At 32.3% G+C, this 23,532-nt stretch overlaps 2 protein-coding genes across 2 annotated transcripts; both read right to left on the bottom strand.

Annotated features, from left to right (window-relative positions):
- Positions 1 to 3,570: 3,570 nt before the first annotated feature.
- On the bottom strand, positions 3,571 to 12,759 carry LOC120148211 (mitogen-activated protein kinase kinase kinase 18-like). Its single transcript, XM_039161381.1, has 2 exons — positions 12,749 to 12,759; positions 3,571 to 4,901 (listed from the first exon to the last, which is right to left on the bottom strand). The coding sequence occupies exon 2, from the start codon at positions 4,897 to 4,899 to the stop codon at positions 3,622 to 3,624; it is 1,278 nt and encodes a 425-aa protein (XP_039017312.1). The 5' UTR covers positions 4,900 to 4,901; positions 12,749 to 12,759; the 3' UTR covers positions 3,571 to 3,621.
- On the bottom strand, positions 10,698 to 12,579 carry LOC120148212 (probable protein phosphatase 2C 25). The gene is made up of 5 exons (XM_039161383.1): positions 12,020 to 12,579; positions 11,418 to 11,759; positions 11,141 to 11,320; positions 10,870 to 11,049; positions 10,698 to 10,838 (listed from the first exon to the last, which is right to left on the bottom strand). The coding sequence occupies exons 1-4, from the start codon at positions 12,527 to 12,529 to the stop codon at positions 10,888 to 10,890; spliced, it is 1,194 nt and encodes a 397-aa protein (XP_039017314.1). The 5' UTR covers positions 12,530 to 12,579; the 3' UTR covers positions 10,698 to 10,838; positions 10,870 to 10,887.
- Positions 12,760 to 23,532: the final 10,773 nt, after the last annotated feature.

Raw genomic sequence — 23,532 nt, 5'->3', positions numbered from 1 at the left:
ATATATGTATATATCAATTTTAATATGATATATTAATTTATTTAATTAAAAGTCATCCTAATGGTTAAATGACACATTTCATTAAGATTTCAAACCTATTCCATCCTCAATTATAAAAAAAAAATTAAAACTCGTCGTTTAATTGGCTTGATATACAAATAACCGCTAAAGTATAATTTATGTTAACTTTATGTATCTTGAATATTTTTTATTAATAATTATCACGTAACGTTATCGCGGTCTTTACTTTTTCGTTGATCAATGACATAACATATTTATATAAGATTATGTGATAATATTATATAATGTCATGTGAGAAAATTTTTAAAAATTTTCAATAAATTTATATAAAAAATTCAAAAAAAAAATTATATAAATTTATCAACCTTTCGGCCAATCTTTTAAGACAAGATATTTTGATAAGCCCGCTTCTAATAGCGATCCGTTGAAAGTGGAAGAGAATAACGAATTACGTTATGCAGGCATCGCTAAAAGTATCATTTATGTGAATATAGAAAGCTAATAAAGACATGTGGCTTTTGTGGTGATGAGAGACGCTTCATCAAAGATTGTTTGAAAAAATTTCAGTTTCATCTCAGAGAAGTTTAGTGCCATCTGTCTCTAAGGGGTCGAGACCCTACAAGGCCTCACTCTAAATTCCTGGCTAATTCAAAGGTCAATTTGCAGACATGACTCGTCAGGAATCTAATATTTTAACTCCGATGTATCTAGATATAGCAACGGATCGGATTAGGACGAGTTTTTGGTTAATCCAATACAACCCGGATATATATATATTATACTATACTTGAACTCGATCCGATCAAAAAAATATATACTTGAACCTGATCCGACCCAATGCAACCCAATCCGACATAAAATAATGACTTAATTAAAAAAAGAAAAAAAAAGGATATTATAACAATTATTAAATTTGTATGAAAAAATACATTATTATGTCAGATCTTGTTAGAGATTTTTCACCCTCCATTCAAACCTGATCCCACCCAATCCACTTGACCTCACTCTATATAAAACACAACCCAAACCCATCTTGAACCTAAATTCTTCTTTTTTTTTAAAAAAAAAAGTCCACCGTATCAAACCAGGTCGAATCAAAATTCGTAAATTTTGATTTTTTTTCGCTATCTCTAAGGGTGTGTTTGGTTGGGGGAATGTGAGATTTCATTCCTATGGGAATCTCACATTCCCCCGTTTGGTTGGTCGGGAATGTTATTCCCGGTAATCTTACATTACAAATAGTGGAATTTTTGGTGTGTATTACCTGGGATGTCATTACCTCCATTTTCTTAGGTATTGTTGGATTACTGGCGTTTTTGACTAAAATTCCCTTAAAAAAATTCTTTCAAAAATATCTTTATTCTGTCATTGAATAATAAAAATTCTACAAAGGTTAAATTATAAATTTATCCTTAAACTATTTTAGATTTACAAAAAAAATCTATAATTAAAATTTTATATGAAATTCAGGGGTTAAAATAAAATTTTACCCTTTCATTAAACCTTTTTATATTTTCAATTTTGTAAAAAAAATTATATAAATTTTATGAATTTAAATTTTTTAAAGAAAATATATAAATATTTTCCAACTTGTTAAAAACAAATATATAATAAGGATAATTTGGTCAAATATACATTCTAGTAATCTTTTATTCCTTTAACTAAACATGATAACCTTACATTTCTGCTAAACCATTTAAACACAAAATATAACATTCCCAGTAATTCTATTCCTTGATAATCTTTTATTCCCACTGATAATCTTACATTCCGTGAACCAAACGCACCCTAAATGTATATCACGTTTGTACTCAAGATGAGCAATATGCCTGGATATGACTATGAATATATTTGAACTATTTAATAAGTTTGTGTTTACATTAATGGATATGGATTTAAACGATTATTTAATAATTTTTAATAATTAATCCATAAAAAGAATTAGTAATAATTCAACGATTATCTAACAATACGTGAATTTATAAATCATTAATAAATTATAAGATGATACATAATCAATTAGAATCTAATAATGGAATCCGACATCCTTAAGAAATGGGTTAGTCGACATTTCATATTGGAAATTTCCATTTCGTTTGTTGACAAATCAATCCTCCAATTTAGATCCAGAGTGACGATGATAGAATTTTAACATGGTTTTGTAAGCTTAAATTCTTAAATCCGAACCACTACTAATAACCGATCAACTACTTGTTATGAACCTGATTTCCAAGCATGTGCATATCTTTACCAAATGTATTTGAAAGCTTCCATGATCAATAAACGATTTACTTTTCGTTTTTAATGTAAATTTGACCATAAGAAATCTTTATTCAGTCATGTGTTCATACGCTTCCACGTTTTATTCCTTGTATTCTCTTTTTTTTTTATTGTTAATAATTTTAGTCAAGAAGGATATACATTTTATATCACCAAAAGTCAATGTTTTCTCCGCGTTGAAAACATATTTGTAAATACTTTTATTTTACTGTTTTCCTAGATTTGATCATTTGCATAAGCATACATGTAATGCGTTGCTTTTATCTCAAACTATTAAGGTTTAAGGGTTTATCAAATAAAAAAAGATTTATAGAAACATGGATTATCAAATAATTAAGTTATAAATAGATTTACAGATACTATTTTATAATCACATTATCTTAATAAAAAAATAAATATCAATTTAAAATATAAATCATAATGCATATAAGATATAAGTATGGATTATCAAATAATTAAGTTATAAATAGATATAACCTCGTATTCATATCAGATTTATAGAAAAAATAATAATTAACGAAGGGGTATGGAGTGAGTGTTAGAAAAGAAATGTAACCTTGTTTAATTCTGCAGAAATTTCGAGAAAGTGTGCTCTGTTTCGACGAAACACATTGAACCTTCGATAATCCTATTTGAATATTTCTTCGTTTGTTGACAAATCAATAATCTTGTGGGAAGAGGAAATATCCGAATGGTGCTGGAAGAAGATTCTCCTTCATTTTCTCATGGGATTGACTTTTTATTCTGGATAGATGTACATCATAAAATTTATATTTTTTATTAATATTTTAAAATATATTTTCAAAAAAATAAAATTTTAAAATATATTTATATATATATTCAACAAATTAGAATTATTTCTCATCAGCAAAAGATGCCTTAATGGAAAGGATATTTGAGAAATTAAAATAAAAGAATGGAGTTTGTGCGTTGAACAGATTCCATCTCTTGTGTGTGTTCTCAATGAAAACACTATCCTGAACATGACTAGGAGACGAGATGGAAGTGGATCGTGATTCTCCTTTCCATGTACAACCATTATGGTATTGCTCGTCATCTTACGTATAAAATTAGCTGGTCCTATTCTCATTTATAATAGGGTAAGAGAATGTAAGGTAGTAGATTGTCCCCTAACGTCAGGTTGAAAGTAACTTTCGTTATGAATTAAATGTCGGTTTATAAAATTATTGATATATTATCAAATTCAAAAATAAAGATCGATTTGGGATTGAAGCAATTTTGAGGATCAGAACCAAAGGCAAAGAAGTAAACAAAAATCACCAATAGAATTAAATGTAATAATTACAGAATAGGTGACTCTCAACCCCCACTTCTCCACCGCAAACCCAACCTTTTTGACCCATACCCACAGCTGGAATCAGCCAACATCTCACCCCTCCACCCACCGCACCGTAGGTCTCTCAATGACGATTTTACCCTTATCTCATTCTTCGTCTTATCGCATTGCCGGTAAACCGAGTTGCCACTGTCATCGAAAGAATTGGAAATTTCCAAACGTGTCCTCGTCAACTCCGGATATTCCGTACTTGTCCCTTCCTCGCAATTCACACATGGTTCAATAGCGTAACTCCTTACCGTCGCCCAAACTTCCGATTCCCAGTTTACCCCTCCTCCCTCTGCTGCTAATTTACCGATCCTTTCTCTCGCCGACGATTCGAAATTCTCCGTCTTCTCTTTGAAATCCGAGCTGGCGAAATCGAGCACGCAGCGCGGAGATGATTCGCCCATCATTTTCGGCGGCGAAGCGGATGCTACGAATGGATGCTGCAGCAGCTGATCGCAGCTCCACCTTTGATTCGGGTCCCTTCTCAAACACTTGTCCACGAAATCCTTGCCGAGTTTGGATAACTGAGTGGGCAACTCGGGCAATTCCTCCGAGTTTGCAATTCGACGTAGCGAGTCCAAACCGTGATCCTCCCAAGCTGGCTGCCCGGTGATCATCTCGATGACGGTGCATCCCAATGACCAAACATCACTCTCCGGTCCTTGATACTCGCCGCGAATCACCTCCGGCGCCATCCATAGAGGGCTTCCACGTGGCGTGATCAGGTGCCTAGAAATATCTTCTTCGCTTTTCTTTTTAATCTCAATCGCCGAGCCGAAATCCGCGAGCTTTACGGCAGTGGAATCCATGCCCAGCAAAACATTTCTCCCTTTCACGTCACAGTGTACAATTCCTTGGTCGTGCACGTGCTTCAAAGCCGAAACCAAGCAACGCGTGTGACACCGCAGCATCATTCCGTCCACGTCAGCCAACCGTCGTTTAACATTCGCCACGTCAGAAACGGTGCCGCCTGGCAAGTACTCCAAGTGAAGGTTCCGATAAGAATTCCCCAGAGTGACGTCATCGCCGAGATACTCAACCACGTAAGGGGAGGAAAGTGAACGGAGGACCCTGATTTCGTTCTCTAAAGACTCCACCTGGTTGGGAAGAAAGGCTTTTAAATCAACGGACTTGACTGCAAAAACGGCACCGTTGGCTTCGTTGATTGCTAAGCTTACGTTGCCAAAGGAGCCTTTGCCTATACACTTGCCTCTTGTCCATGAAGTGATCTGGGTTTTGCTCTGTTTCTCCATCTCTCGAACTCTCAAAACTTATGTCTATGTTCTAATGCGTATGTTATTGTGAACGCCCGAACGTGGGTATTTAAATACGAGTGAGCTAAATATTTCAATAATGATATTTGTGTCTTACGTGGAAATTATAGGTGGATAAACCGGAAAACTGTTTATCATGTCTTCCATTTTTGATTTAGGAAGTGGACTTGTGTTTTGACGTAGAAGGATACTGGAGGATGATTCTGGGTTTATCCTTATCTTTGGGCCAATTGTAGTTCATCTAAGCCGTTGACTAGTTAATAGTTTAAAATGGACAAATATATGTATAATTATAGATAAAAAGTTTGAATTCAAATTATATAAAAAAATATTTTTTTACTATTGAAACCATTCTTTGAGTTCTAGTCAAGAGTTCTTTCATTTAACGGTATGCTTTTTTAACATATGATCATTGAACTAATAGTATATATTGAACTATAAAAGTTTAACTACATTAAGTGATCTTAATATAAAAGAAAATATTATTTTATTTGTAGATGTAATTAAATAAATATTATCTTTAATCACGAAAAATTATTAAAAAGTGGTATTTTATTATTTGAAATTTAATGTAATGAGCATTTTATAAAGGTAACTTATAGGGAGATGTGAGTAAATGAGGGTGCCAAGTTGAAGTTTGGTGGCCAAAACCAAAAATGCCAAAGAGACAGATGTATGGGTTGGATACTGTTGTTCCAAATGAAAACCTAACGATCAGCTCACGTGGCACCAATCCAAAAACATGAGGCTGTTGGTTAGGAGATCTAACGATGCTTGTCTCTGTCTTGTTTGCAGTGGAGAGTCTGTTGACGTGCTCCACCTGTCTCCATTAAATAAAATCTCATTCACCTAAAAAACATATGTATATTTTTAAATCCAATTAGCTGCTGGATTAATTAAGAGTCTAGTTATTCGTACTCATACTTGACATGTACGAAGATAACGAAACTCAAAATTGCGAGTACGCATTGTCTCCGAACTTTGGCCTTTTTAAAACCAGACGTTGATGCTATTTGAAGAATAGGACATGCTCTTCTTCTATTTTTTTTTTTTTGGAGATCATCATTCATCAACAAGGATCTTCTTTTTGGTTCTTTTTCGAATGAATGGTTAAAGTCAGGAGACCTAATGCCATGCCGTGTTTCCCTATGCTTATTATTCCGGGCCAAATAACAGTCACCATCCCTCGACTATACCATAGATGGATAGAGGATTGTTGAGGCACGTGTTCTTTCTGGTATTTTCTTGTTGTTGTTGATAATTTAATTTTACATTTTGTTAAAATTTTATAATTTTAAACACCTTAAATTTTAATTTAACTTTTTAAATTTATGCTCATAACATAAAATCTTTCATTCAGTCTTAGACCATACAATCGATAAAAAAGGGCCACTTGAAAAGATTCCACTATAATCTTAATCTAGCTTCAAAGGGTTGGATTGGATAAGGTAGAGGAATTCACGTACCTAAAGAAGACAAAGGAAAAGAGAGAAATTCTAGTCCAATCAAACTACAAATGGGAAAGAAAGAAATGAAAGCGAAGGAAATGAACATGGGTTTGGTCAATTTGAAGTCTTTGTTTTAAGCCACTTGGATGGCAAATAACCAAGTGAGCTTGTTGGGATGTTGTCGGGTTTGCATTCGGAAGGTGATTCAATAAATGAACCAAACGCAAAGACCGAACCCCATAGGTAAGCTTTGGAGTGTTGTGTTGGGATTATTGCGTTTCTCTTTGGTGCGGAAAGTGTTTTAAATCACACCACACCTTTCCTACCCGCTTTAGTAAATAAAGCCGGCAGTCTTCATGTCTATCGCATTATTGTCTGCGCGCCTCATTCTTATCCAAATCGCCAATTTTGGGTTTGGCTTTGGGTCTTCAAGTTTTCTTATACAAATAACAGGTGAATTAGAACGCGCGGTACATATTTTTAATTTGATCTCTTTTTTTTAGGGTAAAGTAAAAAAATATCCTAATTATAGAATGTTACTTTGTTAAGTACCATGATTATTGAGAGTTATAAAATTAACATTCGACTTTTTATACGTTATGATCTCGGTTTTTTTCAATAAGAAATTAATAGTCATTTGAGTTGAATGTTAAAAAGTAATACTAACTATCAATCATGTGGATCCATACTTTTTTTAATGGTTCCTATCTAGAGGGAGGGAGAAGGCAAATTTTACTCCTAATGGGTATTGAACCCACAATCTAAGATATGTGTCAACTAAAAGTTTTTAACCTTCCACTTTAGATATTGTTAAAATGCGAATCCATACTTTTGAATCTCAATAGTCAATCCATATTCAAATTAGTTTTTAGTTCGACACATTTGAATTTGACACTCGAATTCATTTCGTTTCAAGTTTTGTTCATTTTAAGTTCAAATCGATCTACATTTGAGTCATTTCTTATTCAAACTGTTTTAGTTCTAATAAAGTTGAATTCAAGCTGTTGACCTAATGTCAAATTACATCAGATCAAATTTATATATGAATTAATCAGATTTTTAAGTTAAAACAAAAAGAAATAGATGTAGTTAAACTCATATAAAAGAAAATTAGTCCATTTGAATGGTGCAAAAATTATATAAATCCAGAGAGTGAGAATAAGTAATATAATGGAATATTTACTACACTTACCGGCTAGCAATGAAAGCAATGGCAGAGATTTGTTGCATGGGAGACAAATTTGTGAAGAAAGGCAGGAAAACAGCGAGGCAATGTTGCCAATATTTGTTGTAAAACCAGATATCTAAGGAAAGGAAAGAAAACTTAATATAAGGCTAAGAAAATATGCTACAAAAAATGTTATTATTTTTTAATATTTTCGATAGTGCGCTACCGAAATATTAATAGCAGACGCTACCTAAATATTATTTTTTTCTACCGAAAATGTTAATATAAAAAATATTTATTTTAGATAACATTTCTGATAAAAAAATAACATTTTAAGTAACACTCTAAAAAATATTAAAATAATATTAATATTTTTAATAACACATTTTTTTTATACTGGCTGAGTACAACAACACTACCCAAAACAACAAGACAAAGACGCAAACACATGAAGCGGGTGGTAGTTCGAGTGGGTATCACCTATCAACAGAAACCATACGATCAACGGATCAGAATCACCTATCAACAACTAAAGTCAACGTTTACAAGTCAAGTGGGTATCACCTCAATAAGACATCGATTCGATGGTAGTTAGAGGTTTAATAACTTCACGATTACATCAACATGTGTTTGTTGATTTGAATTTAATTAATATTTGTAATGATTAATTTTATTTATTCTAGTATTATATTTATAATAATTTTACATTCAATCCTTTTCTCTTTTTTGAATAATTTATACTTAAATATTTTAAATCATTGAAACATTTTTATACAATATTTAAACTATTCAAATATATTTTTACCCTATAAATTTAAAAAATATTGTGCACGTAAACAAATTTTAATAGTCAAAATAATAATGCTTATCGAACTAAAAATTAAGAGTAAAAAATATTTAAACATAGTTAAATATGAAAGATATAGATGTATTGTATTATTTGCCATCATATTTTGTTAGCATATTATCCTAAGACTGCATACTTTTATTAACATACTAAATAGTAAAATATTAATATCCAAACTTAAAAATTTAACATATTCTGAAGCCTGTATGGATTGAACATTAGTCCGATTAATACTATTGTTGTTGTTGTAACATCTTATTGGTCGACAATTTTTTTAATGGTGTTAATGATTTGGGACAAATGAGATAACGATTTAAAATTAAAATAGCAAAACGTCCCTGAAAATATTTTAAAGGGCAACTAGATACATGGTATAGTTCAGGGGACAACGGGTCCTATATATATTCATTTGTGATTTAAAAATTAAAAATTATGAATAAATTTAGATATTATAGTTTGACAAAAATGAAAGTGAAACAAACATGATGCCACTCAAATTGCAATCCAACCAAAACCAAGTTGCTGGTAAGGTGCTAAGAAGGATTAAAAAGAAGTTTTGACATTTGGTCGTTCTCAACCTCAAGTGCTATTTATTGGTCGAGATTTTGGTTTGACATATTTTTATCATTTCCTGTGATAAAGATCGGTTGAATGTGTAATTATAAAGTTTTGTGCCACACTATCTGTTTTTTTGGGTTAAATTACATTGATCCTCACTTAACTTTACTTTCTCCACTATTTTACTCACTGTACTTTCTATTTTTCTATTTTGGTCATTAAATTTTACAGATTGAATTATTTTGCTCTCTCTATCGTTAACTCTCTAACGGTGTGATGACATGTCATTTATTATTATTATTTAATATCAAATAATTGAAAATATAAAGGTTAAGTTACATTATTCTTTACTGAAATTTACTCTCTCCCCTATTTTGCTCACCGTTAAAAAAAGTTAACGGCATAGTGAACAAAATGATTCTATCTGTAAAGTTCAGTGAGCAAAGTAGAAAAATTGAAACCACGGTAAGAAAATAAGAAAAATAGTAAAATTCAAAACGGTAGAATTTACCTTTCTTTTATGATGGTTGTTATTAATACGATGAATCCAGCGCATAGTTCAAAAGGATGCACAGTGAAGAAGAAAGATGGTTGACACCTTCAACGATTCATATCCCGAATTGACCCATAATTCCATTCCCCCCAAGTTGTAGTTTTTAGGGCAACAAGTTGATGTTTATATATCTTCCATTTGGTTCAAATTGTATTTACACATAACTCACTTCGAATCTCAAACTCTTTGAAATCCATATTCCCACGGCATACGCAAATACCTCAAACTCATCCAAAATGCTGAAATTCCCCATCCTCAACAGCGTCAAAATGCATGACATCCCAGATTTCGACTGATCTTAAACCTCAATTGATTAGAAAAAACCCATATTTAGATCTACGGATGGGCATGGGTTGGGTTTTTGGTCCACTCGACCCAACCCGACCCGTTCCGAGAAAAAGGGATCCTCCACCCGAGATCCGACAAGACCTGACCAAAACAAGGTTTCACCCAACTCGATATGTAACTTAGAAACCCGACCCGACCCTAAATAATAAAAAATATTATTTTTATTCAATAAAAATAGTGACTTAATTGAAAAAAATATATAAAGGGGTATTATTGTAATTATTCCTAAATATATAAGGTAAAATTATATATTTTTCGAGTCGGATCGGGTATTTTCACCCTAAACCCGAACCTGACCCGACTCGACCGGAACCCGAATTTTTTATACTCGGGTCGGAACCCGTCGGGTTCGGGTCCCACGCCCATCCTTATTTAGATCCAAAATCTCCCTATTCGAAGAGAAACGAATTTAGAAGATATAATATTAAAAATACTTCTAATATTTGATTAAATAATTATTTTAATTTTTTTTTAAATTTTGATCACTTTAACTCCTAATAGTTTATTTTAGGATCAAAATAATCCTCATTGAATGAAAATCGTTAATCTAGTAACGATCAACCCTTACTGCTTACGTGACACGAGTCTAAAGTAACGATGTAGCATTACCAGATCAACAAGTGATTCAATCCGAAACCAATTCAATACACCAATTGTAGAATCATGCTTTGGCAACGAGTGACATACCATCTCGTGAACTAGTTCTTATTCAGGGTATACTTTTCCCACTGATTAAGGGATGGGAAAATCTTGAGGGGAAAAAATCATTTAAAAAAGTTTAATGAGATGGGAACATTGAATTAAATTAATAATTTCATAGTTTTTTGAATAAAGAATGCCCTAACTTAGTTTAATATACAAACAATGAGGCTGGGAATCATCAAGAATCCCACAAAGAATTGTCAATAAAAAGACTTGAACCAAAATAACTCATCTCCACCTCTACTTATCTCAGAAACACCTCTGACAATTAGCTCTAAATAAATGATTCTTGTATGAATTATGGTACATGTTAATCCCACGAGTTAAATTGGTATTAAGCAAATCAAACATAGTGCCCCAACTGAATCAGCATCACACTGATATCATCGGACGAGCCTCGAGAAAGAGAAAGGTCGACTAGTTTCTTACAAGCGGACAATGGAACCGGTTTATCGATGCCCGTACACGACCGGCGAGCGATGTCGACTGCTTCTTGATTACTAACCTGGAAAAGTAGAAGGAAGAAAGAGAAGATTTAGATTCATATGAAAAGTCATCCATTGTAAGTACTTGAGAAGAGAAGAAGAGCCTCATACCTTGTCCCATAAGCCGTCAGAGGCCAATATTAAGAAGTCGCATTCGGGTTCGATTCGAACGATCTTTGTCTCGGGCTCGGAGATCACCCACGGTTTAAGGTGATGATCTCCGATCCCTCTGGAGACAGCTAGAGAACCGTGAACTCTCCAAACACCACGGCATAAATCCACATAGCCGCCCTGAAAGAACAAATTCATACCATGCATGCATTATAATCACTGACGGTCTTATCAAGTTCGTGGGCATGGGTCATTTATTTATGGTAAAATTGCTCACCGAACTCTGAATTCTGCTCCTTTCATCCTCCCTCGAAGGTCGGTGATCGGAGGTGAGAGCTTCAGCCACACCACCTCTGCTCAAAACGGCATGGCAATCGCCGGCGTTAGACGCAACGAGGTTCCCGTTTCGGATCAAAGCTGTCACGCAGCATGTGCCACCAGCGGCATCTTCCTTGAAAAAATCAGCATCTGTTTTTAAATAACCTTGTTTAACAGCTTCCTTTACAGTAGTTTCGTCTTTATTTCTAGCAACCTCGGCTAAAATGTTCTTCTCCAATTTCTGGGCAGCAAATTCTGCAGCTTTAGCTCCTCCATGTCCATCAAAAACGCCAAAAAACGCCTGCAAATAACATGTAAGAAACTCGTTCTAAATCAAATTCAGATTTTTAGGCCAAATCATCCATTTTGTTTAAAATTCAGTCACCACTGTTTATGTAAGAAACAAAAGTAGATCCGGTTGTTTTGGATCAGGGCAATCTGGATCGGATTAATTAGAGTTTTAATGATCAAATTGAGGCAGACCATCAAAGACTAAAGAACTCAAACTGTAAATGATGAAGAAATCTGAGAAAAAAAAATACTATAAAATGTAAAAGGTACCTGTTTGGGATCTCCTTGAAGTTCGACAGAAGCTGAGAACCTATCTTCCATGGCTTCTCTCCTCCCTCTTTTACAATAAACTGCGTATCCTTCTCCCTCGCTCTCCAACTCTCTCCTTACTTCACACGGCGTCGCCGGCATCCCCAAACACATAGACGGCGTCGCAACCGGTATGTCCAGCCTCGCCGGTCTCTTCCTCTTCAAAATTGCCGACACCGATCCCGGTCCCTGACCAGCAGACGAGCCGGAACCCGAGGTAGGCGATGATGATGAAGCGACTGCAGAAGAAGATAACAACAAAGACAAAGGTGGCGGCTTTTGAAGGTGGAGCCTGAAAGGAGAAGAGGGCGAAGAAGCAGACGGAGAAGCTGGAGAAGACGAAGGTTTGAGGTGAGTCAACGTTATATTCCGAGCTTCAGCCGACGGAGAGAGGGTGGAAGTTTTGTTACAGAAGAGAGACGACGACGGAGAAAACACCGGAGAGTTAGATACGGCAACGGAACACGACATCTTTTTGTTTTGTTTTGTATTTTTCCCCTTTGTTTCTTTTGCAACGTTCGAATTTGGGCTTTGTTTCTTTTCTGTGATATATATATATACAGAGAGAGAGAGAAAGAGAGAGAGAGACAGAGAGAGGGAAGTTGAATTCAACGAAGACCTTTGCTTAGGCTGTTAATGGCGGTGTGATTATGGCTTAGAGATTTTGACTTTGGGACTTGAGTTTTGGACACTCTGTTTCTATTTTGTGAAAACGTCACGGTTACCCTTGTTAACGGAATGTAATATTATTGTGAAAATATTATATTATATTATTTTATTTATTTAATAAGAATGTAAAATTATAATTATTTATTGAACGAATATAAGATTATTTGATTTTATATTTTATTAAATTATTTTTGTGGTATATATATTTTAAAAGAATTAAACTTTAGTATTAAATTGTAATTATTTGAATGAAAATTCATAAAAATATTTTAATCATTATACAATCTAACTTTTGATAAAAATATATTTAATATATAATTAGTTTATTAAACTTATATTTTTAAATAATTTTCATAAGCATCATATTTATTTATATATAATATAATATGAAAAAAAATAATATTATGATCTCGAGTGAACAATGATATTGGGGGGTTTTGTAAACAACTGATAGTTGGTAGGTGATTTCAGTAGTTGGTTTGACCAACTGATTTGATTAACTAATTTGAGAAATTAATTTAATTAATTGTTTATAAAAAGGTGTTTGGTAAAATTTAGTTGATAACTGATATGAATAAAATGATAAATGAGGGTATAATACATTTAGTTGTTAAGTACATATATGTTCTATAATACTTTAGTCTTTATTGGGGTGAAATTATTCGAACAAAATGATTTTGACAATGAATTAAAAATTTCTTAAGAAAATTAGTGAATATTTTTTAAAATTTTGAATATATTTTTTAAATTTAATATTTATAAATATTAACATTGTGAGATTGATACATATTATTAACCTTGTATAAAATATCAACACTAATTTTTTTACTTTCATGTTTTGCTATATTTTCTTAACTAAAATATATTTAAGAATCTACAACTAAAAATAGATAATAAAATAATATTTCACTAATTCGTCATTAGACATTGCATAAAATTTGTTTTACATAAGTTCATTGAAAATAAATTTAGATTACATAAATATTCAAGAAAAAAGATATATCTCTAAACAAGTACAAACAAATAGGAATATTCAAACGGATTAGGTTGTAGATTATTTCATTAGATTAGGTTTTATGGCAATGATGTAATTATAAAAATAATAAGGTCGAATATGTCATTTAACATCTTATTTTATAATCAGGTCTTCTAACCCGTTGGATTTTCCAACTTTTTCAGTTTATTTTGTACAATCAACTTTTTTAAAAAATTATTTATCAAACACTAAAAATAGAGAGTTTAACTATCAATCGATTATTTATGCTCAAATAAACTAAAAGTTCTTCAAAAAAGTTATTCACCAAACACCCTCATTATTTTTCAATGTATAAGATCTATTTTTTCCTTTCCTAATTTTATTTCATACAAATCGCAATATGATTACTTTGTTATAGGTAAAGTATATAAATAATTCTTAAACTTTTAGGACGCTTGTAACGTCAGTATTTACTTAACTCTGTTAACCCATTTCTTCTTCTTCTTTTTCTTTTATCTAATTAATGTCCTTTCTCTTTCTTTTTCAAAAAAGAAAAGAAAAAAAATATTGAAACTCTTTTTACGACGCCATAGAAGATGTGTGGAGGTGCAATCATTACCAATTTCGCCGTCGTGAAGCGTGATCGAAAGTTAGTTGCCCGAGATTTTTGGTTTGAACTCGACACATTCTCGGACCTGTTGAGTCTAGATTGCAGCAATGGAAAAGACTCCTTCAATAAACTCGACAACAAGGTCAGTTCCAAAGACAAACAACTCGACAAAAGTATGATTTTTGATTCCTGGTTTTCTTCAAATTATGGGATTTTATTATGATTTTTGATTCCTGGTTTTCTTCAAATTATGGGATTTTATTTATTTATGCAAAAATCCTTGTTTTTCCATTTATTATTGCATGTTCTTGATTTTTTTCTGAATATTTTTTATGGTTTTAAAATCTTAAACTATGATTTCATGTAAAAGAAAATGTTGAAGTTTTGATTTTTCAGTTTAAAGAAATAAAGTATCAAGTAAGAGAGAAGACAAGTTTAAAGACACAATCTTTACTGTTGTTTTTAATGAGGTGATTTTCAGTGACGAACGAGGAGACTCAGAAGACAAAGCGAGGCAAAGAGAAAGAGGGGAAGACTGAGTGAACTCGGAAGAACATCTACAGAGGAATCAAACAAAGACCATAGGGGAAATGGGCAACTGAGATCAGAGATCCTCACAAAGGCGTCCGAGTCTAGTTTAATACCTATAAGGCTATAACACAGCTGAAGAAGCGGCTCGAGCCTACAATGAAACCACTAAGCGCATCCGTAGGGACAAAGTCAAGTTCAACTTCCCTCATCAAAATCTGAAGTTGATATGATTAGCCTTGGGGGATAACTCTCTGTTTTGACTATACCCTTTAGGTGTGTATCAATGTTTTTAATTTGGGTGTTCGTTGATTTTGTTTACCCTCAAATAAGGTCATGCAATCCACTGTTAACTGGTACATTTTATTCTATTAATAAATTGATTGGTGTGCTAAAAAAACTGAAGTTGGAATTGTAATGGCTTTTAATGATGTTGCATTGTGTTCTGCAAAGTGTTCTGGATGATCATAATGGAACTGTAATGGCCTATGGCCAAACTGGAACGGGGAAAACTTTTACTCTTGGACGATTGGGTGCAGGGCCGTGGCTGGGGGCGCAAACTGCGCGACCGCGCAGGACCCCCCAAAAATGGGCCCCAAAAAATATATATATAGTGGCATTTTACCAATAAACGTCACTATAGATGGACCTATTGTGACGTTTTTTCAAAAAATCGCCACTATTATTGCGTCTTTATTGATAAAACGCCATTATATATGGATCTATTGCGGCGTTTATCAAGAAAACGCCACTATTGTTGCCCCGAAATCGAATATATCTAGAAAATAGGGCCCCTTTATACGAATTTGTACAAGGCCCCCGAAAACCCTACCACGACCCTGATTGGGTGAGGAAGATACCTCTGCTCGTGGAATAATGGTCTGCTTACTGAAGGAGATTTTAGCAAATGTTTATTTCAAAATCGATTTTGTCTCCATTTCATATCTGCAGGTTGTTAGGTTCATGATTTTAATTCTATTAATCTGAGGGTTTCTTCTTAAGATTTTCCATCAGGAACTCAAGTTTTTCGTGTCCTCATTATCATCTCCGGGTTCCTCCATTCTCATTGACTTTGAATCCTTCAATGATGTACTTAAATCTTCTGCAACATAAACAAGTTCCCCAAAAGGTTAGGGTTTTCAATGAAAAAAAGAAGAGAGTTGACGGGAGGTTAATTGCCACGTCAACAAAAAACTAACGGAGGTAACGACAGGGACCTTAGTGGAAATGAACTAAAAGTCCGATGACTGTATTATAAGTTTCAAAAGTTGGGTGACCAAAATGCAAGCACCTTAAAAGTTTTGTGACTATTCATATACTTTACTCTTTTTTTATTTACATATTCATAATTAAGTGTATCAGTTCAAGACTTATGATGATGTGATCATGAATAATTGTTCAATTATAATGATTGAGGTGCATCTCAACCCAACGATTGAGGAGCATCTCATGCCAACCAGAGCCGGCTCTTGGCAGGAGCACCTTGGGTAATTACTCAGAGCCCCGTTCCTTTAATATTTATACTTAGGGCTCTATACTTTTAATCTTTATAATTAGGCTCTCACTCTTTTAATCATTACAATTATGGCTCCATTCTTTAGTAATTTATATTGTGTTTGATAAAGTTCAATTATTTTTTATAGCTTATTAATAAAATATTAAATTAAGTGTTCAATGTAATAAAATATGTTTTCGTTTTACAGAGATTTATTTTTAAATTTTCGTTCAGAACCTCGAAAATATCTTAGGCAGCTAAGATGCCAATACCTTGAGCTGAGGGATTTCAACTTTGCAATTAGAAAGCATCTCATGTTATCAAATATTTAAACTTGTAAATTGATAAAGATCTCGCACTTTCCGAAATATCTATGTATTCATAATTATGTATTTACGAAACTCGACCATGTGATCAAGAATTCAACATCTCACAATTTAAGTGAATATTTATGATGAATAGATTTCAACCCTGCGATAAGAGAAATGTCCCTCACTCGTGGTGAAAATTTTGATCATAACAGTTGTTGATATGTAAGTACAACATATGATATCATCTAATTAGCATAGCATAGAATGTTTTCTAATTAGTTTCTTTAATCAATTCTTACGAACAAGCAAATAGTAATAGAGGTTACTGAGTTTGTAATCTTTTGATATGGAACAAGTCTCATACAACAACTGTTAACGCGTTTGTTTGCTTTCCAATGAAAGAGGCCTTTTGTTCACCTTCTTTACCTCGTTGTATAGAAAATCAATGCAGACTTCTTCGTTTGTCCTGTACATGGTACTCTACTACAAGAGCCATCAAAGTTTCTTCCCTTATCTTGTCTATGGTATCTTCTGGTGGATTAAAATCTATAATTATGGGCACATAGTTTTAATGTACTTTGTTATCATAAAATATAACATAAATTTAAGTAGCCAACTATGTTATAAAGTCAAAAGATATTAGAAGTGTCATAGAAATTAAAGTGTAGATACTATTAAAGTTGCATTTATAATTTGATGAGGGCAGAGTTATAAATACATACAATAATTGATTCTTAAATTAGCTAAATAAAAGGGTTACAGTCCCCAAGAAATAACATGTCTCGTATTTTATCTTATCCCCGTCAGATAGTTTATACTCAATAGAATTCTATATTCTTGGTAGATCACAAATCAAAGAAACACTTAAAGATTTCAACCTATTAATTAGTCAACGTAAGCTTCCACATCCAATATTTTATTTTTGATGATTTGGTATAATTAGATCATTGTTTGTTTTCATATTTATTATGGTTTGGTTCTAACATATTCGTCAATGATTTTTAACCTGGGTAGGTACATGCTTACTACACCAAAATGTTGATATACAATATTGAAGGCTAGTGATTTTAACAGTTCTTAGCAATTTGTTTCTTCTAATTTGGACCGAAAATATCTTTAAAATGATCAGAAACGATGACGATACAATCATCTCTTTAACCACTAAATCCAGTGCATGCCCTGGGCCAAGGTTGGAGGAGTACCTGCTCAGGTACTCCAATCTTGGCCCACAAATTTTAAAAATAATATAATATTTTCTTTATTTTTTATAATAAATTTCAAAAAAATTGTAAAATAAAATACTTGGGTCAATAAGTTTATTAAAGGGTCATTTGCTATTATTGAATTTTTATATTAATATTAATAAATTGTTCAACTTCTCATAAAATTCTAATTTAATATTTCTTTCTCAAAATTAAAAAAAATCAATTGAATCATTTTAATTTGGGTCTTTCCTGTAACACCTTAAACCCGATTGGGCCTAAAGTGTCACACTCGGCTACCGAGACAACCCCTATTTTTGCAAAACATGTTCATTTTCCTTTAAAACACACCAAATGGTATCATAAATAAAACATAAATAACTTATATAAAACATTTTACAAAATCAGAGCTTAGTGACACAAGATTTAAATCAAAATATTATAAATTATTTCTTATAAATCTGAATACAATAACAAGGTCATATGAATACACATGACCACTACAGTTACAGTACAGTACTCTGAAGGTGGATGTTGGAAGTCCTACCGCATCAGTGCTCCTTGAACTGCACAATCTACAGACCTACCAATGGAAAACATCTGAAGGTCGAGCTTACAAAGCCTAGCAGTATAATCGCTAATCTAAAGTAGCATAAGAATTTCATAAACGCAAGCATGCTGAAGACGTGGCTCTAAGAAGTAGGTTGATGCATGATCTAGATCAAGTACTACCTACTTAAGGCTTAGTTGTTCTATCTCTGAAGTAGGGGTCTCACCATGAGTATACCTCTAAGGGTCTATAACACTAATAATTATAACTGCTACACATTATCTAAATGCGATACTTTGACTCTTGCATTATCTGAATGCAAATCTGATTGTATTGTGTATTATCTAAATGCAATGCTAACTCTACTGTGGTAATAACTAGTATCACATATCATCAGATACTGGCCTACTGGAAAGGAGTACCAATATCGCATAGCATTGGTAAAGTCCCCTCTAATCTGCTGAATGATCACCTGGTATCACAAAGCATCAGGTAGACCATCGATATGGAATCCTAGTATCACACAACATCGGATATTCCTACTCAACTGAAGCGTTGTCTTGGTATCACACAACATCATGCCAAGTTTTTCTAATAACTTAGGTCCTGGACTGATGCAATTATACATTTATATTTAAGGCTCAAAGGTCATACAACACTAATACCGATAACCCACTCATTGTGAGTGTTCGGGCCTCGAGCCTTAACCACCTCCTAAAGTGCCTCGCACACTAACAATACCCCACTAGGGAAACTAAGGTAACATGGTTATATCCTAGCTTAGTTGGACTCACTAAAGTGAGGTCATCCTCTCGCTAACTACTATTTCATTCTTTCTCTCATCTAGAATGTTATGCTAAGGCTTATTAGTATGTTATTGTTGTTATTTATTAAGCTACTCTATGCTGGTCATTCATTACTTAAGGGCGTTTTAGTCATTCTCTGCCTCTAGTGAAATTTCTATGTGTGTCGGGGTTTTTACGATGATTTCTATGGTTGTTGTTCATTGGATGTACTATTCGATAACCCAAAAACTGACTCGGTTTAACTCTGAGTGGAGACACTCTAGTCGCTCTTGCTACATTTTCCTTTAATTCACCCTCGAGTTAGAGGGACAATTGTAAGTCCACCATTCGCTAACATTCTCGTAATACATGATACCTATAATTTATAGTTTGATTAATCTATCATACCGCTTGTCGGTATTTCCTCTATAATGATCCTTCGTTCTTAGTTACTCGCTCTAAAGCACATAAGGGTAATTTGGTAATTTTATCCCCTAATGGCATTTTAGTCATTCTCTCGTACCCAAGATAGATGTCTGATCTCAAATTTTATTAAACTCCTCAATCTTGTGTGTATTTGACATCTTGAAGTCACTTAACCACTTTGAGTATTGATACCAAGCCCTCAGTATGGATATCCGTTTATTCGGTATGGAGAGCAGTTTTTCAGTATTGAGACCAGTCCTTCGGTATAGAGACCAGGCGATCTTGATTACGAGCATCTGGTATCGATACTACTTCCCTTAGTATCGATACTCCCTGGTAGAAACCCTAATTTTTACCCCAATTCATCCAGTATCGATATTGTTCATCCCAATATCGATATTTTGGGTTTGGGAAACACCCAAAAATCATCGTAAAGGCCATGGTTTGGTTTCTAATCTTGTTTTAAAGCTTTAGTAAGTTGTTTAGGGTCCTGAGGTGTCGTAAAAACACATTAATAGCACATAAAACGTCCTTCAAAACATAAAATCAACTATAAACCCTAAAATGTTTAAATACTCAAATCCTAGAAAATACTTGAAATTTATGAAATATTAATACTCCAAAGGATTAGAAATATACTACCTTAGTGTTAGAAACCTGAAATGAAGCCTCTTTCTTAGCCACACTTCTTCCCTTGGTGATTTTGATTCTTTCTCCCAACTTTTCTCTTAACTATAAAAAACCCATGGCTTGAAACATCTAAAGATGATGAAGCTGGACGAAATAGGAACAAAATTGAAACATAAAAAGGTTCAAACTCTTACCTTGGCTTAACCCTTGGAGAGTAAAAGAAGAAGAAAATATGGAAATGACGGAGAAAAGAATATGAAGGAAATAAGTAGGCTCCACATTTGCAAAAATGAGAAATTTACACTCTTGGTCCTTCTCATCTTTCCACTATTTAAGAATCTCATTCTCATAGCTAATATGGCACGGTTAAAACCCAAATTAAGCCCAACGACTTAAAATATAATTTTTGGGGTCTACTTACCTCTCAGGTAAACCTTAAACTACTAGCCCGAAATTTGGGGTGTTACATTTCCAAATTCCCACAATCAATTCACTAAATCTATTTCTTGATTTTTTATATCAGTCAAAAAATTTATTATAATGTTATTTTTTTCTTCAAAATTCAATGGGAGCAAAAATTAAGTATAATTAGCATGTTTCTTTTCTCTTCCACATTTCACAATTCCTCTGAAGATTTTTACTCACTTTTAAATTTCTCATATTTCTCACAAACACGAAGTCACAATTGTTTATCATGAATTGTGTTGCTTGAATCATATTGAAGATTGTTTTTAAAATTTTAGGTAGATCATATTTTCAAATTCTTTCTTTTGATTTTTATATATTTCCAAATTCTAGAATATTGTTCTTTTATTTCCAAATGATATTTTATGAGAAAAATATGTTGGTAAGCATTCGTATTGACACTATCACCAATGATTTTACATCAAGAAATGCTCGAAGACAATTTTATTTTAGAAGTATTTATATATGCTTATATATTGATATTGTAATGAATTACTATTTGTTAATTTAATAAAAAAATTCTAATAAAAATTTTATATAGCATATTTCTTAAATTTCTTTTTAAATTAGAAGCCTAATTTTAATTTTCGTCCCGAGCTTTAAAATCGTTGGGACCGGCCCTGATTGAATCCTAAGTTAGCATGATTAATATTAAATTGATATTTTATTAAAATAATATTTAGAAAAATAGAATTGATAGAATCTTTTAAGTTAATAAAAATAACACATTAAATGTTTTGAGTTATGAATTTAATTTTTTTTAAAATATTATAGAATATGCAAATGATTGATATAAAATAGAATTTAAACGAAATTAAAAATCTCAAAATCTTAATCTTATCAATAAAACTTCATAGCCGAATGTAATTTCTTTTTCAATAATATTGAATTGGAATCTAAATTATAAAGGAAGGCTAATTGGCTGAGAATATAATAGGCGAAATTTTCGAAATAATGCTGTTGGTTTTTTTATTTCGTAAAATAATGACGTGCGACTCTCTCTTTTACTGTAACAATCATTATATTTCACAAATTAATTCCCAAAATACATTATTTTACGAAATAAAAAAAAAACCAAATTCATTATTCTGAAAATTTTGCCAATATAATAGAAGGAACTGCCCATAAAAAATTAGAGGTCAACACGTAGTAGGTTTTATGAGTAAAATACAGTGTTTAAGGAACCCGTGTGTGTCTTGTGTTTCACACTTTGAGTTTGACTCCTCACTCGACTCAACAAAGGCCGACTTAAATATATTCTACATGTTTTAATTTGATTATTATAAGTTTAAATAAATTGGTTTAATAACGCTTTTTAGTGTCTAAATTATATCTCAAAAAATGATTTGGTATCTAATGTTTAACGTTTTAGTTGCTTACTGTTATAATTTTTAATATTTTAATAATAAAAATATTATTTTTTAAAAAAAGAAAAGAAAAAGATTTTTTTTTGAATTAATCATTGATATCTAATCTATTAACCGACTAATCCAGATCAGTACTGCAGAGACAAGGGGACCCTCCCAACCCAGTTTGCTCCATTCGTAAATGCCAAGATTCAAACCTCTAACCTTGTTTAAGAGATCTAGTGTCTTATCTTACTAGACCAGCCGGTTTGTTGGTGAAAAGAATTTTTCTTTAATTTAATTGAATCAGAGTATTTTTTTGGCTTAATTTTTCCACAACTAAACTCAACATAATAATAAAATAAAATCTTAACAAGTAAGAATCACGTGGGTTCAATTTCAACGCTAACTTGGTTTCCTTGAAGTCTACTGTTGCCTAAATGCATTCACATTTACTATGTTGTGGTGTTACTTGGTCAAAACAATGTTAACGCGATCAAGTATATGCTTAATATTAAAAAAGCGACTCATTTTTTCTCTAAAAATTTGGACCGGTTCAATATATAGTTTATTGTAACTCTAATTTCTTTTTCGGCTTAATGTTCAAATAAGTATTCAAACTATATTTTTTGTGTCAAATAAATGTCTGTATTATTTTTTGGCCCATTCTGGTTCGTAATGTTATAAACGTTAGCACTTTAGGTGTTCGGACCGTCAACGCATTAGTTTTTTCTGTTAATTGACACATGTCACAACCTGATAATTTTAAAAAAATTATATAAAATTTTAAAAATAAAATTATATATATTTTTAAAAAGAAAACACATAAACTTCAAAATAACCCCTAAACTTTGAAAACCTTCATTTTAACCCCTAAACCCAAGTTAGGGTTTTTTTTAAATATAATAATATTTTCAATATTTTAAAAAATAAATTTTAAAATTGCCAAGTTATAATACGTGAAAAAACTAACATTGACGACTCAAACACCTAAAGTGCAAATATTTATAACTTGCATGCTAAAAAATATAGACACTTATTTACCATAAAAAGTATAGTTTAATCACTTATTTGAGAATTAATTTTTTTTATTGTTTAAGATTTTATAGAAGAGAGAGAAGCAATCAATATGAAATTTGTATTTTTCTTGTGTGAACTGAATTACTTTTTATTTTCTAAACATTATAACAATTAAAAACGCATAACTTTAACCTTTTTTTTTCAACTTTGTTTCATGTATATCAATTTAGTAATGAAATTAATTTTTTTTTTAGTTTCGCATATGTCTATTATGGGGCAATTCATCAATCCAATTTACTTTATATCCAAACATGAGAATTCGAAATGTTGATATTGTTTAAAAATCTAACGCTTCTACTAGATTAACTGGTTGTTGGTAAAATTGAGACTTTATTCTTACATACAAATACATATAGCATTGCATCAACAGTACAAATACCAATTATTTTTCATATCAATTA

This window comes from Hibiscus syriacus, unplaced genomic scaffold (assembly GCF_006381635.1).
Source record: "Hibiscus syriacus cultivar Baekdansim isolate YM2019G1 unplaced genomic scaffold, ASM638163v2 tig00110954_pilon, whole genome shotgun sequence".
In the NCBI taxonomy this organism is placed as follows: domain Eukaryota; kingdom Viridiplantae; phylum Streptophyta; class Magnoliopsida; order Malvales; family Malvaceae; genus Hibiscus; species Hibiscus syriacus.
The sequence above is the reverse complement of the archived record's forward strand: the minus strand, read 5'-3'. Positions and strand labels throughout refer to the sequence as shown.